Below are 24,099 nucleotides of genomic sequence, written 5' to 3'. Positions count from 1 at the left end.
CAGCAGTGGTCATATTCATCAGCAGGTTTTTTTTTTTTTTTTTTTTTTTTTTTTTTTCTTGGTACGAATCAGTTTTCTCTGCAGTTTATATTCTAGATTTGCAATGTTACTATAGAAACCACCCTGAGATCAGCTCAATCTGCAAATTAGCATGAAACCATCCGGGAACGTTCAGCTGTTGCAAACGCTAACGTATTTGTAAACACACAGGGTTTGGGTCAGCTGAATGCATCCGTGAGGGATAATGATACTCGATTTATGTGAAACCAGACTTCCAATCCTGGCTCACTTTGAGTCTTCTTGTCCTGACGAAATGCAAAATATGTTTTCAATCCTAATCCAAAGCACTAACCCTGAAGGATTTTGATCTGTAATGGTGACTAATTCTAGTCACTTTTTACACACACACACACACACACACATACACATACACAAAAGTCTACATATATGCATTAGACCTTCAAAGGCTTGGGCAGAGGTGTCCATGAAATGCGAACATTAAAACTTTGTCGCAGAATTAAACCGAATACATAGTTTGAAAGGTTTTGAAGGTATTTACCTAGAGAGCCTCTGAATGGCTCCCATATTGAAATATTGGCCTGTCAATATTGACCCCAGCGCATGTTTGCAGGCTTATAATTCAGCAGTTGAATATGCATTAGACACGGGACAGGGCCAGCTTTGATAGAAAGCTCTTGACCTCGACTAATATGTGGGTGTGGTCACCAGTTGGCCATTGATTATTTAATGTCAAAATTAAATTTCACCTATTTGAAAATGTGGGCCACCAGTTGCACAGTTTTCTGGTCTGGTGATAGGCTAAGGGCTTCCATAGATACATGATTCATTGTAAATTTAACATATAGAATCAATAGTCCATGTGGTTTACTGTGATCATAAGGTGTTTGGAATTCTGTATGTACATTTTAGTAAACAAGGACTTTAGGACTTTTAATGAAATTGATTGCTGAAGGGAAAACCCTGCAAATGTATGCTGTGATATCATGCGTTTCCCAAGATGTTTTTAGTTGTTTCTTCCTTTTTTTCCATTTCTAACCTGCTTTAGAGTAAATGTTAATTTGGCAAAGGCACATTTGAGGACTGTGCCTTAAGGCATTTGTAATCTGTTCACATTTGCAGCCATTCTAGTCTGTCACAGTGATCCACTTGGTTGCCTTTTAATTGACTGAATTGTAATATGCTAATCTTCAACAGCCACACAGCAGACATGACACAAAATAAATGACAACTCCTCTCCAACCTATCAGTGCTTCCCAAGTTTGCAATTTTTTTTTTTTCGATTTCTTCTTAATATTTTAGTCTTGCACAAAACATTACTGTAATTCCTTTTCTCTTTTCAGTCTCCATCAAAGGAGATGAGAGTGGAGATGGATGAAACTTTTTCTTGTTAAAAAAAGAAAAAAAAAATCAAATTCTTAACAAACAAAACAACACACATACACACACACACACACACACACACACACACACACACACACACACACACACACACAAAGAATACTGCATGTAATGCATACAAACTGGCAATCAGTTGTCATTACAGTATGACTTTTTTGTATGAATAAATATTTATTGATAACATTTAACATTTTACTTACAGGTACTAAGTCTAGAAATTAATTGTCACTGCACATCTTGATCAGTTGACAGAACGTCACATTCTACTCCAAAGACAGGAACAGAAACAAACAAAGGAGAGGATATCCCATCAAACCATGACACTCATGCACCATTTCACTACCAAATTAAAAAAAAAAAAAAAAAAAAAATAGTATGGCAGTTCAACTGGTTGTAAATACATTGTGCAAATACAGACACACCCCATTAAAACAAGTTGCAAGACTATGTAAAAAACAGGAACTACAAACCCAGGCTGAGAACAGACTTAAAACGTCCTTGTGTGCCTGTTATTGATTTTCTTATGGAACGTAATAGAAAAGAAAACATCCATTTCGCGGTCACTCAACATGCAACTGAACCAACCTAGCCCTACATGCAAAGCTCTCAGAGAAGCAGAGCTGAAGATAGTTGGCATCTTTCATATCCATTGTTTGTATGGATGCTTCCACTCTTCTTTGAGGACCATCCGTCTGTGCTCAGCACCACCGCTGTCCAAAGGCTCGGTTTGGGCTTCAGATTGACAGGTGCTTCTGTGTGAACTGGTGGTCAAGGCTACGGAGAGGGGGGCGTCTTCAGCGAATTACAGGAACCTCCCTGGCTACTACCTGTGGTCCCATGGTACTGCAAATGAGAGTCAAGCAGAAAGAGTATAAAACAGAGTTGGTCCACACATATGCAGATATATCAGCACATGCATATTTATATAAACGGGTATAAAGTTATGAAAAATATAATTCAAACAGAAGTCAAATGTTCAAACTCCTAATATTAATTTTGGAACCTCTAAAGAGATACATTCACCACCTACAAAGTTATGAATTGGCTGATAAAACAAGGAGTAAGTGTCTTTTATTTGTAGGTAAAGTTTAATTCTTTTTCATTTTGTTTTAAATGGTCTGTGCTAGAGTACAGTGGATGTATAGTTTGCCAACTGCAAGCACAAGGATCAAAGCTTTTATCAACAAGGGGCCCGCTTGGCAAACCAACATGTACACAGATATCCATCTGAAATCCCCCTGTGTATTAGGGCTATTTTACTGTTATGGGGAGGAGCATGAGGATAGCAAGGGTTTGTAAGGATAGAGCAACCTTGACTGAAATGGCTCAGGATGGCGTAAATAATAAATGCATTTTCTTGCGGCTCAAATGAGCATTCAAAGTAGAACAACGTACAGTAATTGCCCTGAAAGCAACCAAAACAACACGCTTAATTCCTCCCCTTTTCTCCCTCTTTCTTATGCAGGCACAGACCTTGACGAACACAGAAATACACAGAGAAGTTGTTATTCCAAGCTGAGTGCGCAGGTTACAGACACTTTCCTTCAACTCTCAGCATGCCTCTCCATTAGCTACAGTCGTAATATCTGTTTGGTATTTTCTCCAGCTCACCCACTCTCTCTCTCTGTACTCCGCCACTCCCAGTCAATACAAAATCTTTCTACTGCTGTGGCCATGCACTGTAATAGATGTTTAGGTAATTACATTTGTGTTATATACCATACATCAAAGTCCAGAGTCTAGTGGCTTGCCTCTGGAAACAAGTATAACTGCACAATGCTGGGTTTTTGTATCCCCCTTGTTAGTTTTCCCACTAAACAATCTAAATAAAGAAGATGAAGACTAAAGACGAGTAAACTGGCACACTCTTGGTTCAAAAAAGGCTAGGGGCCTGTCATGTCTGGAGACCTGTCAAGCCTGACAGACTCATGGCTCTGTGAGCTAACTTCGAGCTTATCACTGGCTTTTTTTTGTGTCTCACAGTGCCTCACTCTTAAGTGGGTTATATCACCATGGTGATTTAGGTTGCTCACTTAACCTTTATTTATGTTATGTTTGAGCTCTCATTGCATATGACAGCTGGTAATGCACATATCCGGAGGGTACACTCTGCAATATTGATTTGATTTGACTTGATTTGATTTGATTTCACTTTATTGTCAGAATAATCTCCTGAAATTTGTGTTGCATCCCAAGATGTACACTGTGTCACATAAATACGAAAGCACAACATTTAGCCAAATAAAACAACTACTGCAACATATACATCATATTACATCAGATGAGGTCATGGTTTCTTTACAATGATAGTCTGCAGGCCACAAGGCTTTATGTACCATCCTCTGCAAACTGCAAATGTGAATTCTATGCACATTTACGATTCTCTTTATTACGTTTGCTTCTGCAGTGGCCTAATGTCCATATGGAGATATATTTTAGCGTAGCTTAGCTTATCTTGACATATAAAAGGGGGCCTCTATCAAATACCAGGCAAGTTCTTTTGGATGACCATAGATGACAGTGATAAGCCTCACTGTTCCACCCACTGTCTTGCTGCATAGTGATAAGCCTATTTTCTTCTGACTACAGTTTTTTATTGCAAAAATCCTCCCTAACCTGGGAAATCAGCAACAATGTTCCTTTGTGCTTTTCCCTAATATTTCTTCATCATAACAGTTTGTTCTTGAGAAAAGAACATAGACATTAGTGATGATTTATTCTCATACTTTCTACTCCTGGATGTTACTCAGCATGTTCAAATTGTTCAGCATGTTAACATAACCCCACAGTGGTTTATTGTCTGCTATATCACTTTTATTGTTTCACTATTTTCCTCTTTTTTTTTGAAGCCAGCTAACATTTTGAACATTTTAAGTGCACATGACAGACCCAGATGATGTTAAACTTGCTTTGTGTGCCGGGTCAGAGATGTTGCCGATAATGTCTGAGCTGTTCTGGTCGGTCATTAGGCAAAGTGAGCTCCATTCATCAAGCCAGGCATGTCAACTTCGAAATGATTTTTTAGGATTATGACAAAGGCAATATGCAAAACATCAGGCAATATCTGAACCAGTGAAATTTCATTTTACAACAGTAGACTCAGATCAGAATCAGAAATGCTCTGACCCCTCTGGTTGTTTATGCAGTCAAGTGAAGTCAATGTACTTCCTGGTATAAAAGCCTCCATATGGCCCATTGTCATTATGACAAGAAAATCTATCAGTTTCATACCTGACATATAGGACAGTTTTGCACCAAAACATTTACGAACTTGACTGCTCAAAAACAATATGCCTATGTCATCACACTGCGCCCAGAAGTTAAAAATATTTTTTAAATAAGATCTACAGAATGACAGTTTGAGTTAAATATGCCACAGTGTTGCTGATATATACTACTTCAAATGTGTTGCTCAGACAAATAAGCCTTGTTTAGTTTTATTGGTACAAGAAAAAATAAGTCCAACTCAATGAAGCAATAAGGTAGCAGCTTGATGAACTAGACAGCCATGCCTCTGTTATGGATTGTTACGGTCACATAGTTCCAGCAAGGGATATTTGTTCCCAAAGGATTAAAAAAAAAAAAAAAAAAAATGTGTGCATTGTGGGGTATGGCACAATTAGAGGAGATGACTTGGATCTTACTCTATGTTACAAGCTTTTACTGTAGTGCCAATTTCCACAGGCAAGTCTTAAACAACTGGCATCCAAAAATACTTTAAAAATAAGGAGCTGTGCCAGGTTTTACTGAACTAAGAAGACACAAACTGGATGCCCAACTTCCTTGTTAAACAAATGAGCATGTCTAAAACGCTAGACATCCTTCACTGGACTCTTTGTCGTGGCTCACCTAACAGCCAGGTTGTTAGTTTGGCAAGATGTGAATGTTAGCCCGTCAGCATTGTTTGCCCAACACACCAGTCTTAAATGATCTTAAGTTATGTTTTAGCAGGAATGCATATTTGCTGAAAACCGCCGTGACATTAAACTTTCTTTTTGAATAATTGGTTTAGTGACATGCCATTTTTACAACACAGCAATTCACACAGCAGGGCTGAGCTTGCAATGGCATCACTATTAATATTAATGTTTGTTAACACAAGCCTCGTACAACATGATATAAGTCTGTTGTTTCGATAATCAGGCTTATTTGGCTTTCAGTGAGCGGAGGGTTCTGTGTATATATATGTGTGTGTATGTGTGTGTTGCACAGATGGGACAGTGTGAAAGAGAGGAGGAAGGCAGCTCGAAGATTGCCTTGTGGGTTTGTGTGTGTTGGTCTAAAATGAAAATTATGTATTTTTTTAAATGCATAAAGCCAAAAAAAATTTCCAACAGATAAGATAAGCAAAAACTGGGCAGAAAAAAAAAATTACTTTGTGTGTAATAGTCATGTAGAGACTGATATAGGAAGGAAATAGAGCTCTGCATTGATAACCCAAGGCTACTTTCTACTTGGCGTGGTATTTGACATATGCCAGATATTTCCTGATTTTCACAGTGGGTGCTTTTAAACCCTCAAAGAACATGTTTTAGCACCAATTTTCCTGTGAACATTGCTAATCATATCAGCAGGACCATACTCCCAAAGCCACTGAGAGCTGGCTTAGCATAGAGAGTGGGGCTTCAGTGGAGAAATAACATAAATTAAATGAATCATCAAAAATGAAGGAAAAAAGACATTTCTTAAATCCAAAGAAAGCTTTTCTTGACAGAATTAAAACCACTGAAATAGATCTTTAAACATCCTTTTTTCTGAGATATTTGGCAAACGATACAACAATTTGCTATTTTGATCATACAGCATCAACAAATGAGCAAGCAAAGCTAAGTTGTTCACGTCCTTTGCGTACCCTCACACACACTCCACACACAGAAAAAAAAAAAAAAAAAAAACAGTCGTCACCTCAACAAGAGAATGCCAGTGGGCGACAGGCTTTCGAGGATATGTGAGCATTTCACTCCAATGGTCTCGACCAAGGCTCTCTGCATCGTTGCCAACCCGACACACACCAATGACCTCATTATGGCCTACACTGTGGGCACAGGACAGACAGAAAAATCTATCACAACTCACCTTACAAAGTGGAGATAATGATGCATTATGCTTATTTACAGGTTGACAGGATGATGCTTTCTGCATGTCCTATTTTTTTCTTTTCATATCATTTATATGCAATGGATCCTTTTATGAAAGTGAAATAAAGTTTCAGTTGAACTGAACTGAATTTCTCGTGTTAAAATAAAAAAAAGAACCTGAAAACTAAAAGTAAAGGTGAAAAAAAGTTGATGATGTGATTTAGTTAAAAAGGTTATAAGGTGCCCTGTATTAATGCTTTACCGGTCATAGTCCATCACTGCAATCAACAAGCTGATCTGGTCTATGTTTTCTGGAGGAACATCAAAGACGATGGCTTCATTGTAGACAGGATTCAGAGTGTTCCTCTTAGTGGACGTCTTCCTCTTCTTCAATCTGCGGCCATCACACATCAGTGAAACCTTAACATATGGGTCTATGAACAACAACAGAGAGAGAGAGAGAGAGAGAGAGAGAGGAAGGAGATTCATTTCCACTCATTTCTATATGCAGGATAAGAAAAAGTTGAGCATAACGTTGTGGTGTCCCAGCAGTTGTACATGATATCAGTTTTTAATTACCAGATGCCCCAGTGATATCCATAGCCTTGAGATTGCGGGCCTTTATCATGGTAATGGTCAATCTGCCGGCTGTAGGCAGGTAACAGAGGGAAAACATCAGATCGCCAAGGTCCACATTATCCTGAAAAAACACAAAACACACACACAAAGTTTGTTTTTGGTTTCTATACATTATCGTGAGGATATATAATTAGTTTTCATCAGACAAAGTATCTTACACTATCTCTCCGTCAATAGGTCATTAAAATCTATCAAACAATAAATTATATATTTAAAATAATTGCATTTTTTTCAGTAATGCTGCTTTATATACAGTAGCTGAGAGTGCAGAATAATGGCCTGGCTATCTGCTGACATTTGGCTACATAATTAACTGGGCATCAGTGCAGTGCTGCCAGTCTAGACACCTCTGAAACACGTCTCCATCCAGGAAAACTCCCTTCTGTCACATTTTTCTAATAAAAGCCTCCCACACTTCACCAGAGATGGAGACTTCTGTTCAGCTGTAGAAAAGCAAAAGCTCAATTATCACTTGCTCTGAATTTAAATCCACTAAGGAGGTGTGAACCATGGATGCACACAGAAAGCTCTAGTGAAGAATTTTTAATGGGCTTGCAACTATATTAATTGTAGAACTGATGAATTGTTGAATTATGAATTTGATGTCTAATACCGTTCTGTAGAAAGATATTTATTGATATGTCATTAAGATTGGCATTGCCAAAGTATCTTAAATCATATGTGCTCTGCTATTAACTTTAAAACTAAAATTTGCCAAGTCTAACCAGTATGTCTGACCATAAAACTTGACAACTAAGAATCTGATAGTAATGTCACACTGACATACAGCCTGTAGTTGATCCATTAACTGTGACTGTTAGAGCAGTTTTTCAGATTTATAGTGTTTCAGAGAACCTCTCACTGAAATGAGCTTCATATTCATATTTAAATCCTGAATTCCAGAGCCCCCCATAATTCAGAATAGACTTTCATACAACTTTTAAGAAATGAGTTCCTTTGCAATGCCATGTCTTGTTGTCTATAACAGGGGCTACGCCTGTGCCTGCACAATGCCTGTTAATCCACAAGGAAACAAAAATGTATAATGATTAACATTTGTTACTCAGTTTCCGAAATGCACATTGCTTAGGAAAAGTGTTACAGTATTTAGGCTGTGCGGAGGCCCAAGCACCCTGCATGTGGGAAATACAGAGCGCACCCAACATGCCAGACCATACTTAAAGTCAAAAAAACACCACTTAACTCAAGACTGGCGCATCCACATACCTGGAAGTAGCTAAATGATTCATTATTATTTTTATTTTTATTTATTTATTTATTTTTTACTGTAATGTAACTGCTTAGACAGTGGATGAATCAAATATTTTGCTCAGTGAAACTCTTAGACCCAACACTGCTATGCGTCTCAGCACTGTTGTTGACAGGTGGAGTTTTCAAAGTCATTGTAGCTTCACTCCCAATGTGCCTAGAAGGTACTGGGACACTTCACACATAATGTTACACCTGCCTTTCATACACTGAAAAGTGAAGTAATAGTCCCAATTTAATATGAACATTCCCTGCATCCCTCAACCTCTTTCTTTCTTTCTTTCTTTCTTTCTTGCTTTCTAAGGGAAATAAGTGTGTGTGTGTGTGTGTGTGTGTGTGTGGGGAGGGAGGGGGGGGGGGTAAGCATGACAGGGAAAGTACATATGTTCATCTCTGCAAAAGCATTAACGTACACAATCTTCCATCAGTTTACAACCTACTTCTGTTTCAGGCGGAAATAAGCAAAATATGGCAGTGTAACAGCATGGGGTCAACTCTACATTATGATTTACAGTAATGATAATTCTGCAGACTCTATCAGTTAAGTCAATGACTCACTGTACAGTGATTATCACAAATGGGTTCTGCTGCATTGGTTGAGTAAATGAAGCCAGCTACAGTATTACACCCCTGTTTGTGTCCAAAAGTGATTTGCTTGTGTGTTAGTGTATGTGTGTGCATGTGAATGTGTGCAATTTGTGAGAGGGAGTGTGTGTGTGTGTGTGTGTGTGTGTGTGTGTGTGTGTGTGTGTGTGTAGGTGTGTGTGCAGGCCTCCTCGTAGCCACACACAGTAACTGGCTGTCCAGTGATCTCAGATAAATCATTGCCTTTATGGGTGAGTCTGGGAAAGGGAATGCTAGAGGAGCACACCCTGAGAGAAAAGCAAGTGGTGCCAGCAAGATTTGAGGCCAACAGAATGGACTTCTGGTAGCCTCCTGCAGAAGATGAAGTATCCTCTGCCCTTAGCTAAGTAAAAAAACAATGACAGCTTTGGTCCCAAATCTGTCCCTGCTGAGCTTCTGAAGCAAGCAGGCTACCTCTGCACCCAGACAAATTATCTGTTCATCGTTGATGTATGTAGGCAAGAATCTGTCCCCCACCAGTGCAGGGATGCAAACATTGTCACTATTCACAAAAACAAACGTGACAAATCCATCTGTGGCAACCGCTGGGGGATATCACTCCACTCAGTTGCTGGCAAAGTCCCAGCAAAGGTCATGCTCCGCAAACACATTGACAATGTCACTGAGGATCTCCTCCCAGAATCCCAGTGTGGCTTCAGAAAGAAGAGAAGCACTGCGAACATGATCTTTACCACATGTCAGCTGCAGGAAAAGTGCAGTGAACAAGAGCAAAACCTATTCGTAGCCTTTGTGGACCTTTCTAAAGCTTTTGACACCATACACCATGACCTCCTTTGGAAAGTCCTCCTCTACTGTCACTACCCCAGGAAGTATGCCAAAATTCTGAGGCAGTTTCATGAGTAAATTAGGGCCAAAGTGACAGAACGTGAACAAGAGTCAAAGTCATTTGGTGTAGCCACCAGTATAAGACAAAGATGAATGCTTGCATCAGTTCTTCCTTACATCTTCCTCTTCCCGGACTTTAGGCTGGACAGGAACCTATTTGGCCTGATTTGCAGTCAAATCAGATTTATTTCTCAAATCAGATCTTTAAGACTAGGGCCTTGTTCAGACTGTCAGCCCAAATCAGTTTTTTAACTTATCCAGATTGTATCCAGAAATATTATTAAAAAGTCTGGACAGCAAAAGAACCACATGGAATGCGACTTTTGCAAATCAGATCCAAAACGCTTTTGGAGGTGGTTTGAAATGTTATTCCAATCGAATTTGTACAGATGCAGCTCAGTCTGCGTGCTCTAGTCACTCAAATAGGATTTCAAAGTGTCTGTTACATCACTTGTAATGGACACACAACAATGTCAAATGGCGAGTGACGGAAATGCAGCAGAGTGGTTCAGGAGCTAAGCAGAATCCACGCTGCCGCTAGCAGAGCAATATGGAGGACAACTCAGAGTAGCTGAGTAGCTGCTGATGTCATCATTGAGTACGTTTACATGCACACCACATCCGGCAAAGGTAACTGCGCCGCGGCAACTGGAATATTCTGTTTACATGTTACTTGGCATGCCCCCGTGTTTCGGCGTATTCCACTCTCTGACGTAATGTGACACTCAGCCGCGGGGGGCAGCAGTACGCGTTTGAGCGTCTGGTCTGCCGGAAAAACAGACAAAGAAGTCTTCTTCCTAGTCTTCTTCTTTTTCTTCTTCTTCTGTCGCTATTTCTATGTTTTCTCCCATCGATATACTGGCTGAAGGTGGACTGCAGTCTCCTGGCTCTTGCTGCTGTTCGCCCTGCCGATTTGCCCGCTTGCAGGTAACCATAGCAACAAAGACGCCACAGAGTTCCTTGTGAGTCGAGCATGCGCAGTCGTGACTGAATATTCCGGTTCGGGGAGTTTTCCGACTAAGGTGTTTACATGCCCCAATATTCCGGTTGGAACAGGAATATTCCAGGGGGCTTATTCGGAATTCTCTCCAACCACTGCCTGTGTACTACATTTCATATACAGTACAGGCCAAAAGTTTGGACACACCTTCTCATTCAATGAGTTTTCTTTATTTTCATGATTATTTACATTGTAGATTCTCACTGAAGGAATCAAAACTATGAATGAACACATGTGGAGTTATGTACTTAACAAAAAAAGGTGAAATAACTGAAAACATGTTTTATATTCTAGTTTCTTCAAAATAGCCACCCTTTGCTCTGATTACTGCTTTGCACACTCTTGGCATGCTCTCGATGAGCTTCAAGAGGTAGTCACCTGAAATGGTTTTCCAACAGTCTTGAAGGAGTTCCCAGAGGTGTTTAGCACTTGTTGGCCCCTTTGCCTTCACTCTGCGGTCCAGCTCACCCCAAACCATCTGGATTGGGTTCAGGTCCGGTGACTGTGGAGGCCAGGTCATCTGCCGCAGCACTCCATCACTCTCCTTCTTGGTCAAATAGCCCTTACACAGCCTGGAGGTGTGTTTGGGGTCACTGTCCTGTTGAAAAATAAATGATGGTCCAACTAAACGCAAACCGGATGGGATGGCATGTCGCTGCAGGATGCTGTGGTAGCCATGCTGGTTCAGTGTGCCTTCAATTTTGAATAAATCCCCAACAGTGTCACCAGCAAAACACCCCCACACCATCACACCTCCTCCTCCATGCTTCACAGTGGGAACCAGGCATGTGGAATCCATTCACCTTTTCTGCGTCTCACAAAGACACGGCGGTTGGAACCAAAGATCTCAAATTTGGACTCATCAGACCAAAGCACAGATTTCCACTGGTCTAATGTCCATTCCTTGTGTTTCTTGGCCCAAATAAATCTCTTCTGCTTGTTGCCTCTCCTTAGCAGTGGTTTCCTAGCAGCTATTTGACCATGAAGGCCTGATTCGCGCAGTCTCCTCTTAACAGTTGTTCTAGAGATGGGTCTGCTGCTAGACCTCTGTGTGACATTTATCTGGTCTCTGATCTGAGCTGCTGTTAACTTGCGATTTCTGAGGCTGGTGACTCGGATGAACTTGTCCTCAGAAGCAGAGGTGACTCTTGGTCTTCCTTTCCTGGGTCGGTCCTCATGTGTGCCAGTTTCGTTGTAGTGCTTGATGGTTTTTGCGACTCCACTTGGGGACACATTTAAAGTTTTTGCAATTTTCCGGACTGACTGACCTTCATTTCTTAAAGTAATGATGGCAACTCGTTTTTCTTTAGTTAGCTGATTGGTTCTTGCCATAATATGAATTTTAACAGTTGTCCAATAGGGCTGTCGGCTGTGTAGTAACCTGACTTCTGCACAACACAACTGATGGTCCCAATCCCATTGATAAAGCAAGAAATTCCACTAATTAACCCTGATAAGGCACACCTGTGAAGTGAAAACCACTTCAGGTGACTACCTCTTGAAGCTCATTGAGAGAATGCCAAGAGTGTGCAAAGCAGTAATCAGAGCAAAGGGTGGCTATTTTGAAGAAACTAGAATATAAAACATGTTTTCAGTTATTTCACCTTTTTTTGTTAAGTACATAACTCCACATGTGTTCATTCATAGTTTTGATTCCTTCAGTGAGAATCTACAATGTAAATAGTCATGAAAATAAAGAAAACGCATTGAATGAGAAGGTGTGTCCAAACTTTTGGCCTGTACTGTACCTTGGTAGCATCCTCTCTGAAGACTGCAGTATAGACCTAATATAAAGAACTGGATGAAAGAGGTCCCATCCTCCTTTTGGCCATGTCAGACAAGTGGTATATACCAACAACAACCTGAACCTTACCATCAAGGTTGCAGTGTATCAGGCAGACTGTTTGTCTACACTTCTATATGTGTTTGAAACATGGACACTTTATAGTTGCCACCTTAAACAAATTGAGTCCTTCCATGTAGAATGCCTTCAGTACATTCTTTAAGTGACCTTACAGGACCATATCTCACAATGAGAGGGTCTAAAGCAGACCAGCAGCAGAAACATCAGAGCTACCATCAGCAAACAGAAGCTCAGATGGATTAGTCACACCATATTCTCTATGGGCAAGTTGAGACTGGGTCATCACTCTGCTGGAGCTCAAAAAAAAAAAAAAAAAAAAAAAAAAAAAAACACTTTAAAGACCATCCATGGAGGACACCTGGCTGAGGAAAACTGAACTTAAAAGCATTTAGCAAGGTAACACAGGAGGCCTATAACCAGGACTGCACGGGACGCAACACATCACGTGTTAGTGTGCACGGTCTGTGGCAGGCAGTGTGCATCTTGCATCAGACTGTACAGCCACCAGAAAACGCTCAACAAGCAGAAATAAAGGTCATCATCACACACAATGGACTATCCAAGCTAGGTGTGCATGTGTGTGTAAGTGTGTGTGCAATTACATGTGTATGCAAGCATATGGGAAACTGAGTAGAATTGAGTGCTGGAGATAGATCTGCTTTATCACCATCTAATATATCGTCCTACTTTAGCTGAGCAACAATGGTTGAGCAACAATCAATGATGCATAATAAAAGTGTCAACATTTGCCCACAATAATGCCTTAAACTGAGGTTTTACACAAAACACATCAATACCTTTTATAAATGACAGATTGTGCAGATCGTGTGGCAGCACAATCTTACACTGAAGAAGAGAACTTGTATCTCCATAGGACCTTCCTAGCTAAATAAAGGATAAATACAGGGTAAATAAAATAAAATGGAAAAAAATAACCTCTGCTACACCCTCACTGGTTTTCCTCTTGTGTTATCTGGTAGCATTTTAGACCCAAAGCTATCTACCATATATCAAGAGCAATAAAGTAATTGGTGGAAGCTTCACTTGAATTCCATTGTTAGGTTATACATAAAGTTATACAGATACCTCTGCAGCTCTGCAAATATATCAATCACACACTTCAACAGTAAAAGTTTATATGCAAATTTTCAAAATATCAAGGAATATCTACATCAGCACTCCATGAAATTTAATATAATCGCTATTTCGGAATCTTGGTGTAACCAAGAGAAAGAAATGGACTTTGAGCTATAGAAGGTTATAACTTTACCTTTGTAAACAGGGTAAATAAAAGGGGTGGGGGTATGGCACTGTTTGTAGACAGCAGGTTAAAGTATAAGATGGTTGAAAGTATGATGACTGCAATCGATGATATCTGTGAATGTATTACCATTGAAATTTACATGGGAAAAAGAAAAAAATATTATTGTAAGCTGCGTTTATCGAGCACCTAACGCAAGTGTTGAAAGGTTTAAAGATATATTTGAAGCCATGATTCCAAACACTGAGCAGAAGGTAACTGTCTTATTTGGTGACTACAATATAGACTTTTTAACCCTCCTGTTATTTTCACATTTTCTAAGATCTTTTATGTTTGGGGTCAATTTGACCCCAGAAGTTTAAACCTCCACAAAATTATCATAACTAAAATTGTTATCAAAGTTTATGTGTCAGGTACTTTATGTTTCTTTGTTGACTACCTAAATAGCCCTTTAAATAAAACTTAACCCCCATTAAGGATAGAACTAAGGAGAAAGAAATTAAGTATAAAAAATATAAAAATAAACTAACTGATATCCTGAGAAAATGTAAGAAAGATTATTATTCTAATTTGTTGGCAACGAACAAAAATAACATTAAGGGCACTTGGAATATTTTAAATTCAATCATAAGAAAGAAAAAGTCTAGTGCTGGCTTCCCAAATGAATCTTTTGAAAACATGAGATGTTCCATATAATTTTGTAGAAAGTAATCCAGCGACCATTTTCCTGAGAGACACAGATAAAAACAAAATAATAGACATTGTGAATAACTTCAAGAACAAAACATCAACAGTTTGCAATGATACTGATATTTCATTAATCAAACAAGTAACTGAAGCTATAGCAGACCCTATAGCATATATCTGTAATCTCTCAATGAGGCTGGGCTCCTTTCCTACCAAAAAGGAAAACTGCCAATGTTATCCCCATTTTTAAAGCAGGAGAGCAAAACCTCTTTACTAACTACAGACCAATTTCACTCCTTTCCCAGTTTTCCAAAATATTGGAAAAAATATTTGCTATAAGACTGGGCAGTTTTATCGATAAGTATGGGTTACTTACAGAAAGTCAATATGGATTTAGACAAAACCAATCAACTTCATTGGCATTAATGGACCTTGTCGAAGAACTGACGAGCGCCATAGATGACAAGAAGTTTGCTGTAGGTGTATTCATTGATCTTAAAAAGGCTTTTGACACCATTAACTACGACATTCTGCTTCAAAAACTGGAAAGGCATGGGATCAGAGGGATAGGGCTCAAATGGATAAAAAGTTATTTAGAACACAGACAACAATTTGTGCAGATAGGTGAGAACAGGTCAACGCTGCTAAATACAACCTGTGGTGTGCCGCAAGGCTCAATCTTAGAGCCAAAGTTATTTATACTGTACATTAATAACATTATTCATGCCTATGATATCTTTAAATATGTAATTTTTGCTGATGATACAAATGATTTCTGCGTAGGAGAGAACCTCCAACAGCTGTTGAAGGTTGTCTCGGCTGAGATAGCCAAGCTGAAATCTTGGTTTGATTTGAATAAATTATCTCTTAACATTAAAAAAAACTAAATGTATGGTGTTTGGGAAACGCAGGACACCAACCAATACTACAATTGAAGTAATGATTGAAAATACTAAATTAGAAAGAGTTTATGAAAACTCATTTTGAGGGATAACGAATAGACCAAGATCTCAGCTGGAAACCTCATATCAAACATGTCCGGTCTAAACTGGCAAAGAGTGTAGGAATCCTATATAAAGTAAGACATATACTTGATCAGAAAACCTTGTACACCCTCTACTGTGCTTTATTTCTTCCCTACTTGTCCTACTGTGCGGAGGTGTGGGGAAATACATACAAAAGCACCCTAATGACGATATGCACTATGCAGAAGAAGGCAATAAGAATAATTAATAATGTAGGTTATTATGATCACACTAATGATTTATTCCTAAAACTACAGACACTGAAATTTTTGGATCTAGTTGAATTTAAAATCACTCAAATTGTATACAAAGTTAAAAACAAATTACTTCCAAATAATGTTCAAAGATGGTTTAGAGAGAGAGAAAGTGGATACAATTTAAGAAGAAGAGGGAACCTGATGCATTCAAAGGCACGTACTACTCTCAAGAGCATGTGCATATCTGTCAATGGGGTGAGGTTGTGGAATAATCTGCCAGAAAATATCAAAGAAAGTAAACATATCGGTCAGTTTGAAAAACAGTTCAAAATGTTTACACTAGAGAAGTATGGAAATTGAGAGTTTGGAATTGTATTGTATACACAGGTAATATATCATGTTTATTACGCTTTTAATATCATGTATTAATATGTCATGTTCCGCTAATTCATGTTCTACATTTGGAATTCCAGAAATCTTCATATTAACTTCTGTTTATCTTATCTCTATTTATCTTTGCCCTGGTTGGAGAAATGCAAATATAAAAGAAAGTAAACATATCGGTCAGTTTGAAAAACAGTTCAAAATGTTTACACTAGAGAAGTATGGAAATTGAGAGTTTGGAATTGTATCGTATACACAGGTAATATATCATGTTTATTACGCTTTTAATATCATGTATTAATATGTCATGTTCCGCTAATTCATGTTCTACATTTGGAATTCCAGAAATCTTCATATTAACTTCTGTTTATCTTATCTCTATTTATCTTTCCCCTGGTTGGAGAAATGACTGAATTTTTGATGATTGACTGATTGATTGATCGATCAACTGATTGATTGATTGATTGATTGATTGATTGATTGATTGATTGATTGATTGATTGATAACACACGTAACCGTGTTAAAAATGATCTATCAAAGGGGTAGGAAACACAAGCTTTGCCTCTACCTACTCCCTTTTTCAAACATATAGACAAGTGTTTTTGTTAGCTTTAACTGTGTTTTTCTTTTTTTTCTCCTTCTACAACATGTAAATTCATGTACTGAATGTCTAATGATTATGGTTGAAAAATAATAATAAAAATAATAATAATAATAATAATAATAATAGACACCAGACATTCTGCTTTGATCAAGGTATTTCCTTGAGAAATTTTCATTTTGTGGCATAAGTCTCTTATCCTCATTTATAAAGAGTGTGCCCTGATGTGTCCAATTTACAAACCACTTCATTACCATCACATTTTTAAATGCATATTTATTTATGTATTTATTTAATTATTATGGCAAAATAGAACATGCCCAGAGGCTGGGAAAACATTGCAGACTCTGTTTCCATGGTGGTTTCTGTCCATGTTGGTTAGGGTTAGTCATTATAGTTGGTAAATCCCTGCTTTATTATTCTTAACATTGTGGTTACTGTTTTCAGTATTAGACTCACAATAACAGCAATGTTGCCGTTGTTGTTTACATGCATTGTACAGATATCAGTATAAGTGTCCAATATCAATGTGATTTCAAATAAACTGCAAGAGAGAGAGAGACAGATAGTCAGACAGAAACAGGGAGATTCTACCCACCAGTATTTTTAGAGGGCATGAGTAGGAGGCCGCTAATAGTCTTCAGAGCACTATAAATCAGACTTTTGGCATTAAACTTTGTCTATATTTATTTGTTTCATTCTCCTCTCCTATTTGATTGCTTTACTCCAGTAGTATGCCTCACTGGGAGGAACCAGTACAGAAGAAAGACCACATTCTCAAAGCACATGCTCTCTCTTTCTTACTTTTGCAAGCAAAAATAGAGTTGTGGAAATGCAAACAAACAAACAAACAAACAAACAAAATGTAATGAATTTAATACACAAGTAATGAATGGAACTCAGATTTCATGATGATGTCTCAATACATTAATGAGTTATGGCAAAGTTTTAAAAAATATGCCCCATCTTCGAAATTCTAAACTGAAATTATAGGGAACGATATTGAATATCAAAAATAATTGTTTGCCCTGGTCCAGATATAGTTTGTGCAAATTTGGTGAAATTTTAACCAAATTTGTAGGGGTAGTAGTGAGAAAGAGAGGGGGGAAAGTTTTGGATGAAATGCGGGAAATCTTCCCAAGAGCACTTACAGTTCAGGAGCTACCGAAACGTAAATATGTAATTATAGCATCACCATCTGGCACAATTGATATAATTTTTGCTGGCTGACAAATGGTTGATATTTCCAACCTAGCTGCACAGTTTAGTGACTTTTGTTCTAATGGTTTCAGAGATCCAGATTCTGCAACCTAACAATGGACAAAAACAAAAGCACTCCCTACAAAATGAATTGCCATCCACATAAGCCTACATTCTCCTGATGTGCTCAGTACTAGTGAATGAAATAAAGATTCAAAGTGAGCTATGCCCAGACTGCTGGAGGTCCCAGATCCCATCTTGGCCACCATGGGCAATGTGTGTGTAAATGGTAATACTTTGTGAACACTGGTTCCCATTTTTTGCCTGAGAGGGGTCCAGTTATATGCCTATATTGCATTTAGGTCTGTTTCGATGGTGCAACTTAGACAGACTGGGTCTATTGCCTTTTTTACTCCAGTCCCAGGCACTATACATTCAGAGCCATGATGTTAATCTGACCAATCAAGTAAACAAAATAAAATTGAATGATGTTGCCATGCCTGCTGTAAATTAGTGCAGTTCTCTCGTGAACATCTTGAGGATCTGCCTGCCAATATTTTACTACATGTCTTTGGTGACTGTTTGTATGCTGACTTATGTGCTTGTAGTGCTTTGCACATGTTCAGTAGCAGACTGTCTGCTGCTTTGGTTATATGCTCATTCAACCTTGCATGCTTTGCTTGATGTTCTGTGCAATCCTTGTACTGCGGCTGATATGGTGTTTCACTGGCATGGTTCTGTCTACATGTATTTTTAATATTGTTTTAAATTTTTGAAACAGAGCAAGAGAGAAGAGGACAAGAGAGGGAAAAGGTTGGAGGGATACAAAAGTGGAAAATAGAGTCATGTCACAGAGCACCTCATTAAACTTAAAAATCTGTCTTCACATACTGAATATATTTGCACAAATATGAAGTGTAGGCAGCAGGGCCCTCGGTTGGCTTCCACGGCTCCACTGATCAGCCGGCTGCAGTTGGCTAGTCGAGAGACTGCCAGGAAGCAATGCTGCTCTATTTCCCATAAGCTGCTTAAACTCTGGTTGTTTTCTTGGGCCCATGAAAACTGGGGATATGAGCCCAAGCCTGGCTCTCAGCCCACTGAAGGTGTGCATCATACACAAACCATTTCATATTCCTACATTAAAGAAGCTACAGGAATTTCTGCGGCAATTGTTTCACTGAGATAGTAATGAAGAATGGTTAATTTCATGTCCCAGTGGGACTGAAGCACAGCTAATTCTTGTGTTTTGCCTCTCAGGGGATGATCTCTGAATATATCAGGCCATATGCTATGAAGAGTATTTGGCAAGCTGCTGAGGTTGAAGAGAAGAACTGAGGAGGGTCTAAAGACAATTTATCAATTTTATTTTATCTATGGGATGTGTCTGGATCGTTTTGTTCTTAACACTAGAACACAGACCTGTGAATGAGGGACATGGTGGCATCTTCAGGTGCTAGGGCACAGCTGAGACAAGCTGTGAGTCAGCCACTGCTGAGAGCTTCATGTGTTAAACACGTAAGAGTCTAGTGTTGATCTGCCTGCTACCCTACATTATCTAGCATGCTGAAGAGAGGTGAACACTGACCTCTTGCATGATGGTTAACAGGAATGACCATGCATTGTTAACTGTAAAAACTATGTTTTTGGACATGCTGGACAGGAAATGGAATGCTGGCATAAGACTGGAGAAAAAAATCGGAGAACCCACTGTGTGTTAAGTTACGTTCAGAATGCAGTCGACTGTATAGAGCTGCCCTCAACAACAACATACTTGTCAATGAAATACCCGAGCTCAGTGTAAATTTTCCTCTCGGGATTTGTGCAGGTTGACACAATAGTATGTTATATCATTGACTACATGACATGCTTGATGAGTTATTTTGGCAGTAAACAAACTCTACTGTAGCAAAGTGGAAATCTGTTTTTGGTTTATTAGATGTTTTGTGTGTTTTCATGGTAAAACTGGATTGATACATTTATCAACTAACTTTTTTATTGCTGATTATGTGGCATTGTCTTCAACTGTTGTAAAGGTAAGTAAATAATCTTAACTTTTCTACTGCTTCTGCTGGTAATGTTTAATAAATTATAGATATAATAGTAATGTTAATCTGACCTTTTTATTTTTGCTTATCACATAAATTAAATAACCTGCAGTTTGCTACTAGGGTTGATCAATATTTCAAAATCAAATTGCAATTAAATAAACTTAAATGATTAAAAATCAGATATTGCTCAGAATTTGCACCACCAGTTTAGCTGATAGTGTAATAATGCTTTGTTGTTTGGTTTTTTTTTTATTTATTATTAGCTGGTCTTTTCACTGCTGTACATTTATTCATGTCATTTTACAGCCCAAATACCGTATGATTGTGCAGAAAGCTAAACAAAAATAAGCATTTTTCAACATGCCTTTAACTGATTGACAAAAGCAAGCACTAGAATGCCCTGTGTTAGCATTATGAGTTGACCAGTAACAGAAAACTACTGTTAGTGTCTGAATTTAGCTGTAGGTAGTCAAGGTCAAAATGAAGGCTAGGTTGAATAGGCTGTAAAAGACATGGACTCCAGGATAGTGAATGCTCTTTCTGAGACAGAAATGCTTTTTTAAGAGAGAAAATAGTGCCTCATTCCTGTTCTGCTGTGTCTTTTTCTTTTAAATGTTCTTAGTGTTTAATTATTTATTTTTCTCTTTGTCAATTCTGGCACTTTTACCTTTTAACTTCGTTCATCCTTTTATTTAATTGGTGTGTGTGGTTGCTCAAATCTGACTTCTCTGAATATCTATGTTTTAAAAATAAGACAACGGTGACCCATCACCCACATAGTACACAAACTGTTTTGAACAAGATGCTGCTGAATACATGCCTATAAGTATATATCTGTTTATACTGTCTGAAATGATAACAGTGACACCAAAACATGCACACCAGAAGGGCCCGATGAGGTGCACAAAAAATGATGACCCAGTGGAGAAAAGTTAGGTTTTAATATTTCATAAAAGGGGTCTGTAATATCAGGTCATACATCGGGTCTAAGAAATACTTTGAATAGGAAAGATAAAATAGGGATTATGTACAGCTAGGTTAATAAATCCCTTTTTTAAATGTAATTGCAAATTAATGGGCAATATGGGCAGCTGTAAAAAGTGTAAAAAGTCATGGAGACCAAGGCTGCAGTGTAGACAAATAAAAATCACTTGCATGTGCTGTGTGGAACAAACCAGGACACCAACAAAATGGTGAGAATGCCCTCATTCATACCAATTCAGGATAATCCTTTCACCCAGAGACAGACACAACAACATATTCAACTGCAGATTCACACACTCCCATTCAGGCCTGTGTAAGAATGACTTTAATGAGAGTTTGCTAAATCATACTATCATAGATAGCTGTCATCCTAGATCAGCAGTTGTCAATGTGTTCTCCTGCACAGCTATGCTTCATTGATTTAACACTATCACTATCACTGACCTTGCTGAGGGAAAGAATTAATTGCCCGCTGTCATTAATGGCAGCAAGGAAGTCTTATGAATGCCACTTCAGCAAGTGGGATCAATGGCATATTATAATTAGTTTAGCTCAGTCAGTCATTGCAAAGTGAGTCAATGATTGTATTGACTAGTCAGTCAATGCAATTGGTGGAAGAGCTGATTCATTAATGTTCATACATGCTATCTATGACAAGATAGAGAGATAGATAGAGAAAGACAGTAACAGATAAGGGATAACAGCATCAGGAAGGGTAACTGCATGCTAAATACCCCTCAAGATTATTTCCACTCATTAGTTGAGTCAATGTTCACACACAGACACACACAAAAAGCAACAATCCAATGACCTCTAAATCCTGCCACTTTTGGCAGTTATCACCATGGATTTTATTTATTGCTATGGTAAATGGGTGGTCCTAATAGGGCACAGAGGTTGTGCAAGTAATGATATATGCAATAATTATGTTCCCTAATGAAGATGTTAAGGTGAGAGACACAGGTGAGACACTAAATGCAGTAATTGTGACCATTATGAGAAAAAAAAACTGGCATTTATAACATCACCTTTTCCAAATATGCTTGTAATATATGCACGGCTGGTTGAAATACCAGGATTGCAATATTCCGAATGCAATAATCCTTCTTTCTTTCTTTCTTTCTTTCTTAATCCTCTGCTTTCAGTCTATACCTGACATATTCAAAATAAATAATGACTATTTCAAAAGCAGTCTTCTGCTAAAAATAAAACAGCAAAAAGTAAAAGCCAGGCCTATACAAAAAAAAAAAAAGAATATAATAGTCATAAAAAACCCTGCCTGTATGTATTGCAAAACCATAAAACTCCAATACATCAGCAGCCCAGTTAGACCGATCCATCAAAGTTACCTATTAAGGAATATGTCAAGGTATTGATCAGAGACTTTGCTTCAGGCTACAAAATCCTCCATTTCACCAGAACCACTGCATGTTGAGACAGAACAAAGTCATCATGAGATTTTTTTTTTCCTCAAGTGAGATCTATTAACCCAGCACACCAACTGATTCCTCTGTTATTTATCCTGAGCTGTCAGCTCACTGAGCTGGCAAGCAATCATGTCTATTCTCTCCTCCCATGAAGACATATTTTTTGGTGAATTGCCTCTGTCAGACATCTTGCGCTAAAATGAAGGACTGTCCCATATGACAGAATAAAAGCTGTGACTGACTAAATGAAACAGAAGCAATTCAAAGTAATGAAAACATGTTTACCCAGGTACTATATGACTTTTGATTCTTAATGTGCTATACAGTCAAACCTTTTATATTAATAATATACTTTTAACCACCACTATGCATATATGTAGTCAACATTTTTGATCATGTAGAAGAAGCTCTGACTCACCGAGGAAACATATTGGATTTCCCGGCAAAGTTTTGTCTCCCGTGGGAAGTCTACCAGATCCAGAAAGTTATCCACAACCACTTGGCCAATGATGTCATGGTGGGAAAAGCGGTCGAAGTCGTAGACGCTGAAGTGCAATTTGCGTGTGGGCAGCTCAGAGTATGCCACAGGAAACAGGAAGACCTCATCAAACACAGGGTTCAGCGTCTTGCGGTGCACCTTCGTCTGGTGCTTGGTCTTACGATCAGGAAGCAGGTAGATCTTGACATAAGGGTCAGAGGTACCAGAGAAGTCCTTGGCTGGAAGGTCCTCAGCTTTGTGGATCTTTACTATCAGCTGTTCTAGGTCACAATCAAATTTGAGGATGAAGTGGAGGCGTCCACAGCCACCGCTTCTCCGCCCACCCTCATCCCCCTCTAGTGAGCGTTGTTTGTAGAGCTCAGGTTTGAGGCGGCCAAGGCCCAGCCCCATTCCAGTGAGTGAATCCTGCCTCTGGAACTGGGCCACGTTGAAGTCTGGGTTGGACAGGTTCATATGTCTGCGAATGGACCCTTGCCTGTAAAGATGATGGACAGAAAAAATCAACAACAACAAACACCACCACAGAACAGTAAAGGAACATGTTGTTTGGGGGGAAATTAGCTTTTCGTCTTTCTTACCATGATGCGGATGAGAAAATAGTCACCTGTCTCATTCAAGTGCATCCAAAGAAAGAGACTGTGCCAAATACTAGGATGAATAGGGAAGTAACTTCCTTCAGTGGAACAGGAAATAATTGTTTACAGATACAGGATATATTAATTTACTTGCAAATAATCATAATGCAGCAGCAGGGGGTGTTGATCAATACTAGTCAATTCACTGCTACTTTAATGGCTGCTGAGATTTTGAGCTTTTAAAAAGCCAAGCCTATCCGGCTGCTTTGTTTTGTTTTGGGGAAAATTTAATTATTTCTGACAAATAGCCATTTATCTATCAGCTGGGTGCACTTATGAAATCACTGACATATGCCTATGGTTTCATTTGTATCAAGGTAAGCTAGATGAAACAAACAAACAAACAAACAAACAAACAAAAAACCCAGCATGTTCCACTGTAAAGCATTTAAAGAGGCACATTGGTTTGTT

General features: G+C 38.6%; 1 protein-coding gene across 1 annotated transcript in view; it reads right to left on the bottom strand.

Annotated features, from left to right (window-relative positions):
- Positions 1-2,130: 2,130 nt before the first annotated feature.
- syt9a (synaptotagmin IXa) overlaps positions 2,131-24,099 on the bottom strand; it is a 37,724-nt gene continuing 15,755 nt past the window's right edge. Inside the window, exons 4-8 of the mRNA XM_030045692.1 lie at positions 22,973-23,528; positions 7,077-7,197; positions 6,760-6,931; positions 6,325-6,454; positions 2,131-2,262 (exon numbers count right to left, since the gene is read on the bottom strand). Of these exons, the coding sequence (XP_029901552.1) occupies positions 2,194-2,262; positions 6,325-6,454; positions 6,760-6,931; positions 7,077-7,197; positions 22,973-23,528 (1,048 nt within the window). The 3' untranslated portion in view covers positions 2,131-2,193. The remainder of the gene's footprint in view (positions 2,263-6,324; positions 6,455-6,759; positions 6,932-7,076; positions 7,198-22,972; positions 23,529-24,099) is intronic.

This window comes from Myripristis murdjan, chromosome 3 (genome assembly GCF_902150065.1).
Source record: "Myripristis murdjan chromosome 3, fMyrMur1.1, whole genome shotgun sequence".
In the NCBI taxonomy this organism is placed as follows: Eukaryota; Metazoa; Chordata; class Actinopteri; order Holocentriformes; family Holocentridae; genus Myripristis; species Myripristis murdjan.
Note: the sequence above shows the minus strand (reverse complement) of the source record. Positions and strands in the feature narration are given on the sequence as shown.